At 36.9% G+C, this 21,690-nt stretch overlaps 1 protein-coding gene across 1 annotated transcript in view; it reads right to left on the reverse strand.

Moving 5' to 3' along the window:
- Nucleotides 1-3,119: 3,119 nt before the first annotated feature.
- DNAAF4 (dynein axonemal assembly factor 4) overlaps nucleotides 3,120-21,690 on the reverse strand; it is a 57,903-nt gene continuing 39,332 nt past the window's right edge. Inside the window, exons 7-9 of the mRNA XM_047738185.1 lie at nucleotides 8,595-8,748; nucleotides 7,287-7,392; nucleotides 3,120-4,946 (exon numbers count right to left, since the gene is read on the reverse strand). Of these exons, the coding sequence (XP_047594141.1) occupies nucleotides 4,837-4,946; nucleotides 7,287-7,392; nucleotides 8,595-8,748 (370 nt within the window). The 3' untranslated portion in view covers nucleotides 3,120-4,836. The remainder of the gene's footprint in view (nucleotides 4,947-7,286; nucleotides 7,393-8,594; nucleotides 8,749-21,690) is intronic.

Below are 21,690 nucleotides of genomic sequence, written 5' to 3' on the forward strand. Positions count from 1 at the left end.
GGCCTGATGTGGGACTTGATCCTGGGACTCCAGGATCATGACCTGAGCCGAAGGCAGTTGCTTAACCAACTGAGCCACCCAGGTGCCCTGGGATTGTTTTCTTAATTTCTCTTTCTGCTACTACATTATTAATTTATAGAAATGCAACAGATTTCTGTACACTGATTTTGCATACTGTGACTCTCCTGATTGATTTATCAGTTCTAGTTTTTTTGGTGGAGTCTTTAGGGTTTTTAATATATAGTATCATGTCATCTGCATATAGTGGAAGTTTTACCTCTTCCTTACCAATTTGGATGCCTTTTGTTTCTTTTTCTTGTCTAATTGCTGTGGCTAAAACAGCCAGTACTATGTTGAATGAAAATGGTGAGTAGATATCCTGTCTTGTTCCTGATCTTACGGGAAAAGCTCTCAGTTTTTCCACATTGAAGATGATGTTAGCTCTGAGTTTTTTTTTTATAGGTAGCCTTTATTATATTGATGTCTCTTCCCACTAAACCTATTTTTTGAGGGTTATCATGAATGAATATTGTACCTTGTCAAATGTTTTTTTTCTGCATCTGTTAAAATGATCACATTGTTTTTATCCTTTCTCATATTGACATAATGTGTCATATTGATTGGTTTGTGAACATTGAACCACCTTTACATCCCAGGAATAAATCCCACTTGATCAGGGAGAATGATTTTTTTTAATGTATTGCTGGATTTCGTTTACTAATATTTTTTTGAGGATTTAAGGATTTAAGCATCTTTCTGGGAGGAAAGAAATGAGCATTCTTCATAAAATGCTTAAGCACTTTAATGAGATAAAAACAGATTCTGTGAATCTAGCTGACTCTCAAGTGACTATCAGTCAAAAGGCAAGTAGAATATTAGAAAATATTTTATTTTTAAATTAAATCTAACAATAATTATTTATTACTATAAAACATCTATAGCAAAAATGGACTAGTCATGCTCTTTCCTTTGTAATCAATATTTTGATATAGTTTTGATATTTATTCATAGCCAAATTTGTCAAAAAGTTATCTTTATTAATAAACAGGCATACTCTGTATTTATGTATGGCAATCACACAGTAGTAGGAGATTAAATATCCCTTCAGTTTACATTTCTGTTCATCAGAGATATCTCTCTCTCTCTCTCTCTTTTGTGTAGTGACTTTATCTGGTTTTGGTATCAGGGTAATGCTGGCTTCATAGGATGAATTTGGAAGCTTTCCTTCCTCTTCTATTTTCTGGAATAGTTTGAGAAGAATAGTATTAACTCTTCCTTACATGTTTGATAGAATTCACCTGTGAAGCCAGAAGTGACTCTATTTTGCACTTGTTTCTTTTTTTAACACATTTGCTAAGCAGCTTTATGATGTGATTTACCATACATCTGCTTGTAAGGAGAGTGAATTTTCATATAACCTATCATCCCCTTAGACATGCTCACTCAATTTTTACTTATGAATTAATAGTAAGTAGGCATTCTTTTGGTTCAGTCTCCTGAGCTTGGTTAATGCGAATCTGAAACCCAGAGATGGGTCAGCTCTTGATAGGTCTTTGAGAGGGACACTGAGCCAGATCAGTTCAATAAGATAATGAAATACACTTTTGTCAGTCCTTTTGAGAGATCACCTACTAATCTTTTCCCCAGATGGTATGTGTAAAAATCCTTTGCCCATGGGATGCCTGGGTGGCTCAGTCATTTAAGCATCCAACTCTTGGTTTCAGCTCAGCTCATGATCTTGGGGCCATGAGACAGAGCCCGGTGTCAGGCTCGGCACTCAGCACTTATCCCCCCCACCCCCCGCTCTTCCCCTCACTTACTTACTCTCTCTCTCTCAAATCAATCTTTAAAAAAAACCATTTTGCCCTTTTTGCCACATGGGTGAAGCTCACTGGAAAGTACTTGACTTGCTAGTGACCAGTGGTCTCTCCTTCACCAAACTCTAAGCAGGTTCCTCTAAGCCACTCTTTCAACTGGGCCTGATCCTTGGGCATTGTCCTTAAGAGCTCAGTTGTTAGCAAGAATACTGCTAAGTTGGTTTAGCCAGAATCCCCATCATCAGTTTTTATCACTCTCAATATCTGACCAAATTCTTCATCCCCCACAATCTCCCAGATGATACCCAGTCAACCTTGCCTGCTTTCAGCAATAATCCTGATAAATCAGTTTAGCCAGAATCTCCCTACCGTCGATGTTTCCTTTTAGTAATTTTCCAACCACTGACAACCCCAGCCTTCAACCCAACTTGCCCCTTAACTATAAATCATCACTTGTCCATTGTCCATGCTATATTAGGAACTGACCCCAGTTCTATACTGAGGTCTCTTTTCATATACTACAATAGTTCCCAAGTGAAATCTGTTTTTACTGCTCTACTGTCCAGCTCTAGTTTTCCTTGACTCTAGGAAACCAGGACAGGATATGTTTATACATACATACATACGTGTTTACTTTCCATTTAGCTCTTAGGCAGCATTTATCTACTACAGTAATATTTTTACTTGTCAGTAAAGAGCTAAAATATATAAAAGAAAAATGATACCAAACCTGGTCTTTGACAAACCATTTTTGCTTGATGTAATTCACAAACCTCTTTCTGGGAGGAAAGAAATGAGCATTCTTCATAAAATGCTTAAGCACTTTAATGAGATAAAAACAGATTCTGTGAATCTAGCTGACTCTCAAGTGACTATCAGTCAAAAGGCAAGTAGAATATTAGAAAATATTTTATTTTTAAATTAAATCTAACAATAATTATTTACTATTACTATAAAACATCCATAGCAAAAATGGACTAGTCATGCTCTTTCCTTTGTAATCAATATTTTGATATAGTTTTGATATTTATTCATAGCCAAATTTGTCAAAAAGTTGTCTTTATTAATAAACAGGCATACTCTGTATTTATGTATGGCAATCACACAGTAGTGGGAGATTAAATATCCCTTCAGTTTACATTTCTGTAACAGCTACGTTTAGCTTATTATCCACTTGGTATCTTGAAATTAATTTCAATCAAATAATTGACATTATGAAAAAACCTAAGGGACTACCATAAGAATTTTTTTCTTATCTTTTATTCATGGGCCTTAGTAATAATTAGCACTATTGTTTGGGAGGTATGTTTTCATCATAAAGGACATAGAAATGTTGTAGTAAGATTTCAACTCTATCCCTACTTCAACTTAAGACAAAACGTCCCTTGCAAACAATAGGAGATTGCTCAAAAGAGGTCAAGTATTTTGTGAATACAAATTTGTCCGTTGAGTAAATATAGTCCAAGACTTTATTTAGAAAATAGGGCCCAAAATATTAATAAATAACTAGTTAACACTATCCCTTCTTTCCACTAAGGATAGATCTTCTGCCCTTAGGGTAGCTGTTGGTTGTAGTCTTTTTTGGGGGGTGGGTGGGTGGAGGATGCTAATAAGAAGAGCCTGAAGAAACACTAGGTTGGTTAACATATTTTGAATATCAAACTGGTATTTGACACACATGGAGACCCATCTTTATTTTGGTAATGTTTATATTTTAAAATAACAAACCATAAGAAAAAGCAATGCTATCTTATTAGAAGGTCTATTAACTGGACAAGGCTGCTATGTAATTTATCTAAGGCTGATTTATAAAAGTAAGTCTCAAGGTTGCTGAACTAGGATACCCTTACAAATTCAAGAAAAATATTGGTTTAAAAAAAAAGAAGAATGAAGCTGTTTTATGGTCCATTTGAATGACATCAGATTACCAAATACTATAAAAACTTATTCCTAAATATTGTGTTTTGTATTTCTAAACATCCTATAAATATAATCAGACAATTGTGATAACTACTATATACAAAAGGGAAGCTGTACTGGTTTTGCTTAATGCTTGCCTCTTTGCTGTGGTACAACACAAACAGTGGTACAATCCAATGCCAGTATTATAACATTCTATGTTAACATTTGCTGTCTTTTTCTTTTTCCTGTTATACTTGAAGCTACTAGAAAACATCTCATTAGAAAACTTATCTTCACCAGATAGTATGAAATATAATCAATGCCTTGGAAAACACTACATACAACTAAAGTCAAAAATAAGGTCTTCTTAAACAGTGTGCCTGGATGGCTCCATCTGTTGAGTGTCTGCCTTCACATGATCCCAGAGTTCTGGGATCAAGTCCGGAGTTGGGCTCCCTGCTCAGCAGAGAATCTGCTTCTCCCTCTCCCTTTGCCCTTACCCCCTGCTGCTCATGCTCTTCCTCTCTCACTGTCTCAAATAAATGAATAAGATCTTTTAAAAAGGGGGGGGTTCCAAACAGTTGTTTTGCTAGGTTGAACTGGTCTACCCTCCCACAGTGGGATGGAGAAGTAAAGGTTTTGTGCTTTGAATACTAGGTGAATATCAGTACTGATTATACTAAGGTCAATCATTCAATTAAGTAGTACATTTAATTTAAAAAATTATAAACATAGTCTTCTATTTTCAAATTTTACTTTGTCAGAAATGAGTCTGTAATGTCCTAGTACTCATCACACGAAGAAATATTTTGTTAGTTATAAGGGTGAGCTGATTTTAGTAACAGCAACAACAAAATATATATGTAATTAATCCATGTATTGAAGCAGCAAAGAATTAAATCATTCTTAGTTTGATTTACTCATTCAGAAACAATTCAAATCGAACATTTCATTTTCTATAGATTTATAATATTTTACCATCTACAGAACTAGAGAATGAAAAAAAAGTGATTCTGCACAATCAGCCGTAATATTTACAAAGATTCCTAATGCCTCCATTTATTTTTGGAAAACTTAAAACAATAACTAGTACAATACCTAGTTGCTTCAGCAGTCATTAAGATTTTAGTTCTGTTCCTTGAATTATCTTCCGAATCTTCTCAGCATCATTTTGTACAATTTTATTGGATGGATCAATCTTAAGTGCAGCTTCATAATCCTGTAGGCCTATATTTATATTGCAATGATGGTCAGTAAAATTAATATTTTATAAATCCTTGTGTTATCTAGATGATATTTTTTAATAAAAAAACCTCTAAGAACATGGTTCAGGACAAGTATCAGATTTTAAATCAGATTATCATTTTCACAAATATGTCTCTATATAGTATTTCTTAAAAGATTGCAGAAATTTTTCAGTGATTTCAGGAATAATTATACTCATTATATTCAGGACTCAGTAAGAAGCAGTTTTTGGGTTGTTTTGTTTTTTTGTTTTTTGTCTTTGTTTTAAGCTTTTTAAATGGATTTAATCTCTACCCCCAATGTGGGGCTCAAACTCATGATCCCAAGATCAAGAGTTGTACACTTTTCAGACTGAGCCATCCAAGCACTCCAGAAGCATTATTTGAAGTTCAAGTACAAATAAACTGACAGCTTAAGCTCATTAAAGCATGAAAAGACTCAATAAAACTCACTATATTTTTTATATATATTTTTTAAAGATTTTATTTATTTATTTGACAGAGAGAAATCACAAGTAGGCAGAGAGGCAAGCAGAGAGAGGAGGAAGCAGGCTCCCCGCCAAGCAGAGAGCCCGATACGGGGCTCGATCCCAGGACCCTGGGATCATGACCTGAGCTGAAGGCAGAGGCTTTAACCCACTGAGCCACCCAGGTGCCCCAATAAAACTCACTATAAAAAAGACATTTTTATTACCTCAATGAGAAAGTAATAAATGGCATCTTATTTAGAAATTCTAGATTTAGAAAAATAATTTTGGTAGACTCAATTCATACTTTATATAATTCATAGACTACAGTTTGTGGCTTTTTCTATAGTTGTCATATATACAGAATTCCTTTGAGGAAACTTAATTTAAAAGGAAAGCATTGTGGACTGTCTGTTAAATAAATATAAATGAGTCTAAGTATCAACATAAGCAGTGGGAAAATTTCTTTGAGTAAGGAAACTTACTTATTTGCCATGCCACTTAAGGTAAATCACTTAACTTCTCCAAGCCTCCATTTTCTCATCTTTAAAATGAAGAGTACTTTTAGCTCAAAAAGTCTATGATGCTACAATTTCTAAAGAATCTTTATATTGGGGCACCTGGCTGGCTCAGTGGGTTAAAGCCTCTGCCTTGGGCTCAGGTCATGATCCCAGGGTCCTGGGATCAAGCCCCACATCAGGCTCTCTGCTCTGCGGGAAGCCTGCTTCCTCCTCTCTCTCTGCCTGCCTCTCTGCCTACTTGTGATCTCTGTCTGTCAAATAAATAAATAAAATCTTAAAAAAAAAAAAGAATGCTTTATATTATTTAATTCCTGTCCTGATAATTTTTAACTTCATGAAGCTGGTTAAGAGACTAAAAATAAAGGGTGGGGCACATAAATCTAATTGGGATGCTTTGTTTAGAAAAATCTCCTAAAAAATGTCAGAAACAAGTTTAAAAATGTAGTCAGAAATGATAAAACCTTATAGACTAGCCCATTCCCTGTTAAGGCATCATCAAGGAGTATGCCTCTAGGCCTTGAATAAAGGAAAGTTGTCTGGTCCTCTGGGTAAGGAGGCATGGGAAGAAGAGCATTAAAGATAAAACACTAACTACTACAAAATTTTGCTTTTGAAGCAACATGAATAACAGCAAAAAGTCCCTAAATACATTAAAAATGAAAATAAAAAATAAATGTTATGGCTTCTATACACATGAAGCTGAAACCAAAGTTAGTACAGTCTCACAAACATAAGCAATGATCATACACTGTGGTAGATCAGTTGTTTCTGAGCTTGTGTATCTGTCTGTATGACCAAAGTAGTTCATTTTAAATTTCCATCATATCTTAAGTGACTCATTTATATCCTTTATTACACATCTTTCCATAAAAAAGTTTTCTGGATACTGTAGCATTCTCCTACACTTAAACATGTTCACATCTTGTCTTAACTGCCTTCTACAACAATAAATTTTTTAAATACTTCAAAATCATTTTTGTCACGTAAATTGCAAAGAATATATTAAATGCTAAAAATATAAAACAGTGGAGTCCTAAAAAAATTATGATCTTAAATAATTCCAGTGATTTTTTTTTCAGAGTATAACTAGGAACTTAAAACATTTCTATCGTGGGCGCCTGGGTGGCTCAGTGGGTTAAGCCGCTGCCTTCCGCTCAGGTCATGATCTCAGGGTCCTGGGATCGAGGCCCGCATTGGGCTCTCTGCTCAGCAGGGAGCCTGCTTCCCTCTCTCTCTCTCTCTCTCTCTCTCTGCCTGCCTCTCTCTCTACTTGTGATCTCTGTCAAATAAATAAATAAAATATTTTAAAAAAAAACATTTCTATCAATTTCTTACCTTCTATGTATAATTCCAGTTGACAGAATGCTGTCCCACGTCGTATATATGCCTTCATTCTTCCATTAGCATTGTCTGCAACGGGTGGTGTCAATAACTCTAGTGCCTTACAGAATAAAATAAGGGAAAGACAATCTAATTTAAATTAATTTAAACTTGGGCAAAAACATGATAAAAATCTTAACTTTAAAACAAGCATCAGGGGCGCCTGGGTGGCTCAGTGGGTTAAAGCCTCTGCCTTTGGCTCAGGTCATGATCTCAAGGTCCTGGGATCAAGCCCCGCATCGGGCTCTCTGCTCTGTGGGGGAGCCTGCTTCCTCCTCTCTCTCTGCCTGCCTCTCTGCCTACTTGTGATCTCTCTGCCAAATAAATAAAATCTTTAAAAAAATAAAATAAGCATCAAGTCTCACCCACCAAAATTTTTGAATTAACTGGCACAGAAATTTATCAAATACTTGTATTTGTGTTGAACTTAAGGAATTGTTCAATTGTTCCTATACAAGATGCATAGCTTTTCTCCAAAGTGGTGATTTGGTTTGTCATTTGAAACCTCTACAGCTTTGTCTTTATTAGCAGGAGTGATTAAAAACATTGGAGGTCTTTGCATTCAAATTGGGTGATCCCATTCATTCATTCAATAAATGTTTGTGCACAGAATGGTGCTAGTAAAAGGAAAACTGGATCATAAAAATACTGTCAGATCTTTTAATAGTTTAATGAGATCAAAGCAGGAGGATATGGTTATTTCCTTCACATTTTCAATCTCAAGGAGCCACATGAGAGATTTTTGCATATGATTTTCCCCTAAAACAGATTACTCTGACATGGAAAACAAAAAAGAGAAAAAACTAGAAGTTTAAGATAATGACATGATATTAATAATAAAATTAGAATATACTAGGTTTATTCTGATAATTGGGAAATTAATGTAGAGCTATCCTTCTACTGTGCAGGTGGTAGTGATAATAAGAAAAAAGCAAGTTTTCTTCCTTCAAACTTTAAGTCTGCAGAACTTTAATAAGATAAAGGGTAAGCACAAACTAACAAGCATTTACTAATTTCCTTGTGAACTTCAACTGATACACACCAAGGCAATATAGTGCCAAAAAACATCAGTTTCTCGTTGATTCAAAAAAAATCTTTTTTTTTTCAGTTAAAAAAAAAAGTAACTTACAAGATGACTCTTAAAATCCTTGCAACTCAAGAATATAAATTTTAAAAGAAAAAAGATTAAAGGCATGATTTAAATCCATAAACAAGAGGATAACAATTTTAAAGCACCATATATAAATAAATAGATAGATATACCTTAGAAGAATCTTCAATAGCCTTGTGTAAGTTTTTTAGTTTTAGGTGGCAAGCCGCCCGGTTCAAATACAATAGTGGAATCTTGTTATTTAGTCTTATGGCTAAGTTGTACGCATTCATAGCTGCCAAGTAGTTTTCTTTTGCAAACAGTTTGCTAATAAGACAAAAAGAGAAAAGGAAAACAATGTAATATTGAAATAGAAACACAGAAATAATATTTAATGGTACGTGGCAGAGGAGATGGCTTACCTCCTTTTCTATTTCCTGTACATTAGACTTCGTTCCAAGGCTGCACCAACTCTATCTTTCCTCCACATACATCAGCATGTAATAAATCTGAATGGGACTGACATCGACCCCACCTCCGAGGGTACTCATCTGTAGTTTAAACCAGTAAGCATATTTCTACCCTGTTAACTAACTACGATGACTGACTTGGGGAGAGGTTTATGACCTAAACTGGTCTATTCAGAATGAAGCCTATGACTTTCCAAAGTTGGAGAATGGAAAGTTGGAAAAACTCCTCTTACTGGATACAAGTGAAGAAAGCACACAGCCCAAACTGTTAGTCACCATGCTTAACACCATGGGAACAGCTAGCACTAGAATAAAGTTGATATATGGAATTATGAAAAGAATAAAAAGGCAGATAGAAACTGAGCCCTTAGTGATACAGTTAAGCTGCTGGATCAAGCTTTACCTGAAATGCAACATGCCTTTAGCTTTTTTAGTTATATAAGCCAATAAATTCCTTTAACATAGAGCCAGTTTAAATTGGGTTTTTTGGTTACTTGCAAACAAAAGCATCTAATAGATCAAGTCTTCCAAAATTCTCATCAAATAGATGTTCATAGTTAAAGGATTTAGTTAAAATGTAAAGTTTTTCTTTATTTTTATAATTCTTAGAATTTTGAAAAACACATAAACATAAGGAAAATAGGAAATACCAAATATAAAATTACCATAAAACACTTTGTATTCACTTCCAGTTGATTTTACTGCATACTGTACAGTTCTAGAACATGATGACATCAAAAGTAAAAGCACCCAGTATATCATTAGTAAAACTGAAGATGCCACCACTGTAACATCTAACCTAAGCCTGACTTAAGTTTAAAATAACTTGTACAGGGGCGCCAGGGTGGCACAGTGGGTTAAAGCCTCTGCCTTCAGCTCAGATCATGATCCCAGAGTCCTGGGATCAAGCCCCACATGGGGCTCTCTGCTCAGCAGGGAGCCTGCTTCCTCCTTTCTCTCTCTGCCTGCCTCTCTGCCTACTTGTAATCTCTGTCTGTCAAATAAATAAATAAGATCTTTAAAATAAAATAAAATAACCTATACAAAAAATAAATAAATAAAAATAAAATAAATAAAATAAAATAACCTGCACAAACTGGAAAAGCTAATTCTCTGGTAACAGTTTATTTTTCTGAAGTGCCTCATATCAGCTAGGATATTTCTCAATGCAAGTAACAGACAGAATTCCAAGTCAAACTGGCTTAAACAAATAAGGAAATAAATTACCTCACATTTAAAAACTCCAGACCATGGAAAGTCTCTGTGCCCAATGAAATCAGCAGCTTGAGGATGTTATCCTAAGGCTTAAGGTTCCTTTCATTTCTCCATTCTACTGTACTCAGCAACTACTTCATCCTAGGGCTGATCTGCCTCATAGAATGTAAGGTGGCTGCATAATTTCAGGTGCCACATTCAAGCACAATATTCATTCAAAGAAAATGGGATAGTATTGTCTGACATATGCTCCTTGAGGGTGAGAAAACCTTTCCCAAAAATCTCCTGGTTCACCTCCTTTCCCATCTCACTGACCAAGAGAACAAACCCTTAAAAAAATATTTTGCCTTAATAAAACCACCAAGTCTCTCCTTCTCTTCCTCAGTCTCTCTCCCCCTCTAACTTTCTCTCCCCACCTTTATTCCTTAGTACTACAAATTGCTGTTTGGGGGCACTTATGAAAATTCAACAATATGATCATCTTTTTGTATTAAGAAATGGAGATATACTATTTTTACAAAGTTGTTTTTGTTGTTGTTATTTTTACAAAGAAGCCTCTAATTTGTGCCAGGATTTTTGAAACCAGTCTCCTTCTACCGATGGACATTGAGAGTTTCTGTTTCCCAATACTTTGCTTGTATAAACAACATTACAGTACATATTTTTGTTCATCTAGCTAAAAATAAAACAACACAAACAGAAAAACCTCACCAACAGTGTAAGGAAAACAACCCTGATTTGTTGAAGTCAATCAGAATTTATCCTGGGACTTGGGAAAGGTTCCCATCTAAGTCACAAGGGTAAGTTCTACATACCTAAACAAAATAGGGTCTCAGCCAGTAAGAATAAAGGGAGACCATACATTTTGGCCAGATAACCAATAGTGTCTACTACCAGCCTTTTTTAAGACTTGTGATAAAATATATATAACAAAATTTACCATTTTAACCATTTCTAAATGTATAGTGGCATTAAGTGCATTCACATTGTTGTGCAACTATCACTAATATCCATCTCCAGAACTTTTTCATCTTCTGAAACTGAAACTCTGTACCCATTAAAACATTAACTCCCCATTTCCTCCTATCTTTGGCAACCACCATTCTATTTTCTGTTCTATGAATTTGACTACTCTAGATACCTCACGTAAGTGGAATCATGTAGTATTTGTCCTTTTGTAACTGGCATATTTCACTTAGCATAATGTCTTCAAGGCTTATCCATGCTGTAGGTTTAACAAGAGTTTCTTCCTTTTAAAAGGCTGAATAATATTCTGTTGTATGGATATACCACATTTTGTCTACCAAAATACCCATCAATGAGCACCTGGGTTGCTTCCACCTCCTGGCTATTATGAATAATGCTACCATGAACAGGGAGGTACACATACCTGTTTGTGTCCCTGCTTTCAATTCTTTTGTGCATACACCCTGAAGTGGGATTGCTGGATGACATGGTAATTCTATTTTTAATTTTTTAAGGAGCCTTCATACTGTGTACCATCTTACATTCCCACCAACAATGTTCGACGGTTCTGATTTTTCCATATCCTCACCAACACTTGTTGTTTCTGGGTTTTTTTTATAACAGCCACTGTAATGTGTGTAAAGTAGTATCCCATTGTGATTTGGATTTGCATTTTCTAAATAATTAGTGGTATTCAACATCTTTTCATGTGTTTTTGCCATTTGTATATATCTTCTTTAGAGAAGTGTTTATTTAAGCCCTTTGCCTAATTTTTATTTTTATTTATTTTCTTTGCCTACTTTTTATTTTTTTTATTTATTTTGTTTAAAGATTTTATTTATTTGTCAGAGAGAGAGAGAAAGAGAGAGAGAGACCACAAGTAGGCCGAGAGGCAGGCAGAGGCAGAGGGAGAAGCAGGCTCCCTGCCGAGCAAGGAGCCCAATGTGGGACTCGATCTCAGGACGCTGGGATCATGACCTGAGCCAAAGGCAGCCGCTTAACCAACTGAGCCACCCAGGCCTCCTCTTTATCTACCTTTTAAAAAGGTTGTTTGGTTTTTAGCTGTTGAGTTCAGAAGTTCTTTTTTTTTTTTTTTTTAAGATTTATTTGTTTGAGGGAGGGGCCAGAGGGAGACGGAGAGAGAAACCCATGCAGACTCTGCTGAGCATGGAGCCGACAAGGGGTTTGCTCTCACGACCCAGAGATCAGACCAGAGCTGAAACCAAGAGTGGGATGCTTAACCAACTACACCACCCAGGGGCCCCACAGAAGTTCTTTATATGTAGTCTGGATATTAACCCTTTATCAGATATATGATTTGAAAATATTTTCTCCATTCCATGGGTTGTCTTTTCACTCTGTTAATAGTGCCCTTCATGGACAGAAGTTTCTAATTTTGATGCTTTTCAATTAAAGTACTTTTCTATTGTTGTCTGTGATTTAAAAAATTTTTATTTTAAAGTGATAAATAGAGAGAGAGAGAGAGAATGTGAGCAGGGATGGGGGAATGGCAGAGGGAGAAGGAGAGAAAAAATCTCAAGCACACTACCTGCTGAGCACAGAGTCCCACTCAAGACTTATCTCATGATCCTGAGATCATGACCTGAGCCAAAATCAAGAGTCAGGCACTTAACCAACTGAGCCACTCAGGCTCCCTGATGCCTTTGATGTCATATCCAAGAAAAATTGCCAAATCCAACGTCATGATGCACTGTGTTTTATTCCAAGAATTTTATAGTTTTAGCTCTTATGTTTAGGTGTTTGATATATTCTGAGTTAATTTTTATATAAGGTATTAAGATGGTCCAACTTCATTCTTTTTTTAAATGAATTTCCAATTTTCCCACCACCATGTTAAAAAGACTATCCTTTCTACATTGAATAACTATTGAAAAACATTTGATCATAGGAGGTAGGGCTATTTCTGGACTATCTATTCCATTGGTCTATATGTCTGTACAAATCTTGTATTGACATACACAGCTGAAGAACATTTCCTTTTTTGAGGCACCTGGGTGTCTGTCTCTTGATTTCAGCTCAGGTCATAATCTCAGGGTTGTGGGACTGAGCCCACATCAGGCTCCACACTGGGCATGGAGCCTGCTTCAGATCCTCTCTCCTCTCCCTCAGCCCCTCCCCCCTCTAAAAAAAAAATAAAAACTAACATAAAAAATTTAAAATTTTGCAAAAATAAATGAAAAATGCTTCCTTTTTTCATCTTTCACATAAATTTACAGTTTTATAATATAACAGTTTTGTCAGAAAAATTCTCCCAAGTTCTAAGGGAAAGAGTTTACAATGAGCATTATTAAAAGAACCACTGTAAAAGGCATAATAGCAAGAAATATGAAGTATTAAAATATTTTTAATGTTTACTATACATATTAAAACATAAATCCAAAAGAACATTACATTCTTTTAAGTTCAATGCCACTAGGAACATCCAAGAATTTACATAAGGACTTTCAGAATGATTTTGAACTTGGAAATAGTCAAATTTCAAAAGGAAAGGGGAAAAAAAAATTAAACCTGTATCTAAAGGGCAGTAACCTTTGAACACCAAATTTAGAGAGGTTAATAACCATGAGGTCTACCCTAATGTTCCAAATAAGGCAATGTCATTGAAAAGATTTATGCAAAAGTACTCATTAATTCAACACATACTGAGTGTTTATTAAACTGTATATACAGTAAGAACCAAAAAGTCATGGACAACTGCAAACATTCCTGTCATTTTTATGATGACTGACTGGTGTGCCTTTATGAAAAAGAAACATGCTGATTCGCAATGGCCAAAAGGGCCAAATATTTTGTACAAGAGTTGAGGATGGGAGAAGAACCAGAGGCAGGACTGATAGGAAAGAAGCACTGTAGAGAGAAGTGAAGAAAAGGGCAGGAAAAAGCTAGGAGAAATCAGAAGTAGTAGGGACTAGACACAGCAATAGGGGCAGGAGCAACACAAATTCCAAGAGAAGACAGAATTGCTCTGTTGTGTGAGCAGTAAGAACTGTAACAGCCACTCACCCCTGAAAGGACTTTAAAACTCCTTGTCCCTTTCAGCATCTCATCATTCAGCTAAAAAACATTCTTGGGTATCTTTTTTTTTTTTTTTAAGAATTTATTTATTTATTTGACAGGCAGAGATCACAAGTAGGCAGAGATGTAGGCAGAGAGAGAGCGAGGAGGAAACAGGCTCCCCACTGAGCAGAGAGCCCGATGCGGGGCTCGATCCCAGGACCCTGGGATCATGACCCTAGCCGAAGGCAGAGGCTTTAACACACTGAGCCACCCGGGCACCCCATTCTTGGGTATCTTGAGAGCTTCTAAAGCTGAGTAGCAGCACACCTTAGTGATGGCACAGAAGCAGTACAATTTAGCACTCACTATGGAAACAGGAAGAGGGAACTACACACTGAACAAAATGACAAGTTAGGCCATAAAAGGTACTCCATTGCAACAAAATATTATGGGCTATAAAATGCATACAAACAAGCAACTGAACAAAATGGTAATTACCTCAAAGAAGTCATCTTAGAATATGGATTATAAACTTCTTTAAATCAGGCAAAAGGTACTGGTATAAGAAAACTGTCTTATCTCCAGAAACAGAGTCTTTAAAATGCAGCAGAGCAAAGCAGATTTGGCAAATCTGTCCTCAAAGTATGCAGGTGCAAAGGGCTGTTGGGGGATGAGTCTCCATGGGAATCTTATGTTCGTGCATGTCTTAAATCAGATGCAGAATCAGCTTTTAATTGGGACAATCATTTCAAAGATGTTTGTATAGCACACAGCCTTGGAAAATAGAGATAGTGTCTTCCTCTGAGGCAAAGAACAGATTTACTTGTTGTTCAGTATGAAAAAAAGATAGTATTTTCTTGTGGGGCAAAGGTTAGACATGCTTGCTTATAATCCTCTTATAAAAAATTGTGTTCCTTGGGGGCATCCGGGTGGCTCAGTCATTTAAGCATCTGACTTGATTTCAGCTCAGGTCATGATCTTGGGGTCCTGGAATTGAGCTTCATGTCAGGCTCCTGCTCAGCAAAGAGTCTCTTGGTCCCTCTCCTTCATGATCTACTCCTCCCACCTTCCCCCACCCCTGCTCTCACACACACGCACTCTTTCTCTCAAATAAGTAAAAGTAAATTTTTTTAAAAAAATGTGTTCCTTAAATATGGTATTCTGAGCTGTGGTTCAAACCTGGGCCTGCCTTTGCACTGGCCTTGTAGGACTTGAGCAGCAAAGGGAACCAACATGAAGCTCACACTGTTTGATGTGCCTTGAAAAATAGTCCTTAGTCTCTGACCCATGAGTCTCCTGTCTTCCCCCCATATCCATGAAACTGTGGTAGGCTAACCCTTCATAGTTCTTGCCAAGGCATGGACCCAAACCTAAGAATTAGAAAGAAATTCAATTTGGCAAGTAGAATTGTATACTGTATTGGGAGAAGATGGTCAATAATCAGTATAAAAAAGTCCAAAACATGGGGCGCCTGGGTGGCTTCAGTGGGTTAAAGCCGCTGTCTTCGGCTCAGGTTATGATCCCAGGGTCCTGGGATCAAGCCCCGCATCAGGCTCTCTGCTCCGTGGGGAGCCTACTTTCCTTCCTCTCTCTCTGCCTGTCTCTCTGCCTACTTGTGATCTCTGTCTGTCAAATAAATAAATAAAAATCTTTATTAAAAAAAAAAGTCCAAAACAAAGTAAAAGGACATCCAGACAGGGAGATAGAATCCAACCACAGAACATACACAAAAAACAATCAGAAATATAGACTGGCAGACTAGGTTAGTCTGTCAGCAGGGTCCTATAAACGAAGCTAGGGTTCAGAAGTAGAATTAGCCTGGTAGCAAAAGGAAAAGCAAAACCAAAGCAGATCCTCATCTTAAAATTACTGGGGTACTAGGCAGGCTATAAAATCTGGCACTTAGGACAAAAGAATAAAAAGAAAATTCAGGGGACACCTAGTGGCTCAGTTGGCTAAGCATCCGACTCTTGATTGCAGCTCAGGCCTCGATCTCAGTGTTGTGAGTTCAAGCCCCACGTACAAAGGAAAGGAAGAAAAGTTCCAACTAAGAACTAGGGTAGACAATGATTTTATATAATAATAGCAATATGATGCTGGGAGCTAGATTGTAGAGTAATATATCCTCAATTCCCTCCTAGGTAACATTAGACTTTGTTATAAAGAGTGAGGTATGCAGAAGGGATTCAAGTTGCCCTAGGGTGGGAAAAGAAGGGATTTAAGTCTAAAGTTAAGACAAAGTCCAAAAAAACTTATGCTAAAAATCAAGCACAGAGCAATGTCAGTGACACAGTACAATGGTCCATTTACTGTATATGATTACAAGCGTCTAGAAGGGTAGCTATTAAAGTTATTTACAGATTCTGAGTCATGTAAGCCTGTTAAATAACATCATACCATGCAAATATCTACATTAGAGCATCTCGACTCTGTTTTATATGAGATGTTCTTAGTAAAAAGCTGTCTGGTACATAAGGTTAACTGGAAAAGGTAAAATGTTCTCATGAGCAAATAAAATTGCCTAAGCTTATGTATTTTCCCAAAAGGTAGAGATTTGGCATTTAAAACTAAGACACAGCAGTGGAAGGGTAGGCAGAGGAAAATGAAAAAGCTATTGGTCTTTTGAAAGGTTTTCCCACCTCTACTCTTTTGTGAAACAAGTGTCCCATGGGTTTTAGCATAGTAAGACGACTTACTATGCTATATTGGACTATTTTCACCCGTGTAAATATAGAAGGCTGTCATGAAACAAAGTCTCTGGAGATTAAATTATTTCATCCTTCGTCTTAAATTCAACACACTCCTTCTGAATCAGTTCTATTAAGTCCATTTCTATCTTTTGTGCTGCATTACACTGCTAGTGAGGATACAATTCTAACAAGTCATACCTCTCATCTATTTGTACTTGGAGCTATGATTAACCATACTTTGGTCTATTTCTCTCAGTGTTATTAGTTACTAAGTTTTCTTCCAACTCTCCTCATTTTCAACTTTCTTTCTCTGGTCCTCTTATTTGGCTTCTCTTTCTTTTTCTATCTAATTGGAGGTAGTAAGGCAAAAGTGTATGTAAGCAAAAGAGACTGAAAGTAATGACAATCTACCATGTTTGACAGCTGTGAAGTCTACTTTTGCACTAGGGTTGCTGCCAATTCGTTATTTTTGCCAGCAGTCAATTTTACTTCTGTGCTTTAATTTTAATTTTATTTTAACGCACACACGCACACACACTTTTGCCGCCCTTGTCAGTCAAAGTTCCAACCCAGGCTCAACAATCTTATTTGCCCTACTTTTTTTTTTTTTTAAGATTTTATTTATTTATTTGAAAAGGTAGAGCAAGCACAAGGAAGCAGAGGGGCAGAGGGAGAAGCAGACTCTTCACTGGGCAGGGAGTCCAAAGTGGGGCTCGATCCCAGAACCCTGGGATCATGACCTGAGCTGAAGGCAGATGCTTACCTGACAGAGCCACCCATGTGCACCCAGCGCTTTCTACTCCTAAATCCAAATCACATCTTATTGTATCAGAAATAAGTCCACACCAACACTGCCTAGAACCTTTAACCCATCCCAGCATCATAACACCTGTACCAAAAGACTGTCTCCCCATGTCAATTAACTGTGTTATTTTGAGCGCTGATCTAAAAGCACACTTCTTCCTTGTCCTCATGTTCTTGGACTTTCCTACTCCTATCCCCCCTCTACTCCTTTGCACTTTTTTTTTTTTTAAGTAATCCCCATTCCCACTGTGGAGCTTGAACTCAAGATCCTGAGATCAAGAGTCCCTGCTCTACCAACTGAGCCAGGCAGGTGCTCCTCTTTTGTACTTTCTTATTCTTAGTTCTACAGTAATAGACTCCACCTCCCAGTCCTTCCCTATAGCCTCAACTTTTCCACAAAATCCTTTCTAAAATAAACCTGGCTCTGCCCTGAAGGCAGTATTAATCTCTACCACTCTCTCCACTAAATACCCCTCCACTCAACTCCCCACATCAGGGACTTAAGGGGGTGGAATGGGCATTGTCTAGGCTCTCTTTGTCCTTATCCTTTGGAACTCCTAACATCTTTGCCCTATAGCCTTCTAGTCACTGTCATCTACTGGCTTTTTAAAATCACTCTTCTCATATTCATTCAGGACTTTGAAACCTGGTTCCCAGCATCTGTCTCTATCCCAACTTCTGCCATGATTCCAGAGGATTCTATTATGTATATGACCCATTTATCAATTTATTCTTGAAATACATAGCACTCCTTAACTCAGCATATCTTTCTTTCAACAATAGTTTTTGCTACCCACTCCCAGAGTCATATATTGGCCTCTGTCATCACCTGAACTGCACTACCTTAGAAATATCAAACTCTAGAATCCCAGCCACTAATTAGAAATTTCTAGTCTACCAACTTTCCCTTTATACTAAATCTTCAACCTTACAATACCCTTTAACTTCTTAATTGCTCCATTTTCTCTTAGTACAATGTGTCCCTCGTGGCGTTTCTTCCTTTCTAACTCATCCTAGACTTCATGGCTAAACATCTGAGCTAACTCATCCTGGACTTCATGGCTAAACATCTGAGCTATTTTTCCATGAGCAATCTGGTCCCTTGCACTACTAGTCTTTTACTGTACTTGTCAGTTAAAATTCCCACTCTGGCCTATAGATCTATTCTTAAATTCAAAATACTAAACACTATAGGAGATAAATCACACAGCTGTACTGACATCTCTATAAATTCATGTTCTCCAACCTGGCAGGGCCAACAGTATTCACCAGTCAATTTCTCTTATCTAGATCCATTCTTGTCTTCACTTTCTTTCCTCCAATTTCAGAAAATGAAGTATCTCTATCTATTCTAAGTCAATCTGTCAACATTTTGTAGAGCAAAGTAATCAATCCAACAGGACAGCCCAGTCAACTTTGCTCACTTCAGCATTCTCAGATTGCAAGGAGGAGCAATTCATAACCAAACCACTTAGACTGCCTTCACAATTGGAATGAAGGGACAGGAAGTAGATTTTATTCATCTGTGAAAAGTATATAGCAGTAGTTAGAATACAAGCTTTTAATCATACTGACCTGGAATTGAATCCTGGTTTTACTCATTAACCATCACCTTAGCCATGTTTTCTTAACCTCTCTACCCCTGTTTTCCATGTTTGTAAGAAGAGGATAAAAACAATAATATCCAACTAGTCACATTGTTATAGGAATTAAGTGAGCTATTTTGTGTATAGCTGCTAGTTTCTCAATAAACATTTGTTAAACAGTGCAAAAGGAGTAGGTCCTACCCAATAGGGGTAGGTAACTACCCTTATAGTTATGAGGATTTAATGAGATAATATAAATACACAAAAGCTCTTGTAAACCATCACAAGTTATGAACATATTAACTGTGATCCCAACAACGGCAGTTTAGAGATAAGCAAATGCAATTAAAGAAATGAGTTAGAATGTTAGAGCTCTAGGGCAGGGCAAGCCTGCCAAGTAGAATGGGTGAAAAAGAGAGACTTTCACTTAATATGTGCTGTGTAAATTTCTTCCCCCCAAAATATCTGTTATTATGAAATTTTAAAATGAATGCAACTTTTAAAAAGAGGAAAAGGAAAACAAAACAGACAATCCATCTATTCTTGGCTTTCACCCAATTTTCTCTACTCTGCTCTGAGAGATTTCAATCATTTCTTCTTTCTCTTGTCTCCAAAGCTATCCAGTCTTTTATATTCTTAAGGAAACAACACAAAACAAAAATTCTTTAAAAGTTCTACTCCATTGGCTTCTGGGAGTATTTTGTGTACTCCCTTCTTTTGCAAAACCTTCAAACGCTGGTAGCTCATGGAGTGTCTATCCTCAGGCCACTACTTTCCTGGTCTACACACTCTGCCTATCTCAGCTCCTTTTTCACTTTTTAAAATTGAACTACAATATAAATGCTGATAACCTCCAAATCTATTTCTATAGTGTTGGCTTCTCCTCTAGGTTCGGACTTGCTGGGCAGTGTCACCCAGACTGGCCCAGAGACATCTTAAACTCAACATATTAAAAACTGAACTTAACTCCCATTTTCTCCTGACTAGTCCCTCGTCTTGTATTCTCTAATTTAGCTGGTGGCATCATGCAATCAATCATCCAAACTAGAAACTGGGGACCCCTTCATCTTACTCCCCAAAAATCAAACAAGAAGTTCTGCCTATTTTACCTCTTAAATATTTCTCAAGTTGCCCTCCTCTTCACCCCTACAACCACATCTACAGTAAAGGCAGTTTAAGGTCTTCGCCATGTTTTCTGCAACATTTCCCCCCCTCAACTTACAGAATAAAATCTAAAAAAAGGCAGATTTTTAAATATAGTGAACAAACTGGTAGCTGCCAGAGGGGAGGTGGGGGGGTGAAATAGATGAAACTGATTAAAAATAATCTTATTGTGATGAGCGCTGAGTAACATATAGAAATGTTGAATAGTTATACTGTACACCTGAAACTAATATAACACTGTGTGTTAATTATACTTGAATTAAAAAATAAATTTAAAAAAAGAATCTTAACCAAGTACATGAGGCCCCTGGTGATTTCTCTAGGTTCAGTTGTCATTACTCATAGCCTCAAATTTTATGTTTTAGTAAAAAATAAACCACACATAGTTCCTGTCCACACTATTTTTTGTTTTTTTGAGCTTTTGTTCACATTATCTCACTACTTGAAATGAATGCCTTTCTTTCCTTTTCTCTTGAAACTCCTACTTACCATTAAGAGGAGCTCAGGTGCTACATTCTCTATGAAGCTTTTTCTGAACCTACCTTCCTCCCTTTAAAGGTAAGTACCCTCTTCTCATTTTACCTTGTTCTTTTCTATGTATTGTACTTCCCACACAGTATTTTATAACTATTTGTGTATATCCACTGATCCTTGTAGCTCAGAGCCTAGACTATAGTCCGGTAAATAACAAGATCAACAGATGTTTATTTAATGGTTGAGTAAATGGAGAGGAAGGGAAGAAAGAGAAGGAAGGATCATATAGAACTTTAATGTTGGAAGTAAGAGAAATCAACCTGTCAGGCCCAGGCCTCTGACCTTCAGAAAAACTGACCCTTCAGCTCAACCCGACATATCAATCCCTGGTGTAACAGACAGGAGAAAAGACCAAGAAAGAACAGAGGAAAGATAAGAAAAGAAAAATATAGACATGTGGTAGACAGGTAATAGAAAACTTCCCCCCACCAAAAGATGTCCATATCCTAATCCTCAGAACCTAATCCTCAGAACCTAGAACGGTGTCATCTAACAGGATAGGAAGGATTCCGTGGCTGTGCTAAATTAAGGTCTTGAGGTGGGAGATTATGCAAATGAGACTAATGTAATCACAGGGATCCTTACAAAAGAAAGAGGGAAGTGGGGAAGTCAGGATCAGAGAAGATGGGATTATGGAAGCAGAGGTCAGAGTGATGCAATTGATGGCTGGCAGCCAGAAGCCAAGGAACACAGGCAGCCTACAAACTAGAAAACAAAAGAAAACAGATTCTTCCCTACAGGCTCTAGAAGGAACACAGCTGATACTTTGATTTTAGCCTAGTGAAACCCATTTTGAACTTCTGACTTCTAAAACTGTAAGAT

The sequence above is a fragment of the Lutra lutra genome, chromosome 7 (assembly GCF_902655055.1).
Source record: "Lutra lutra chromosome 7, mLutLut1.2, whole genome shotgun sequence".
In the NCBI taxonomy this organism is placed as follows: domain Eukaryota; kingdom Metazoa; phylum Chordata; class Mammalia; order Carnivora; family Mustelidae; genus Lutra; species Lutra lutra.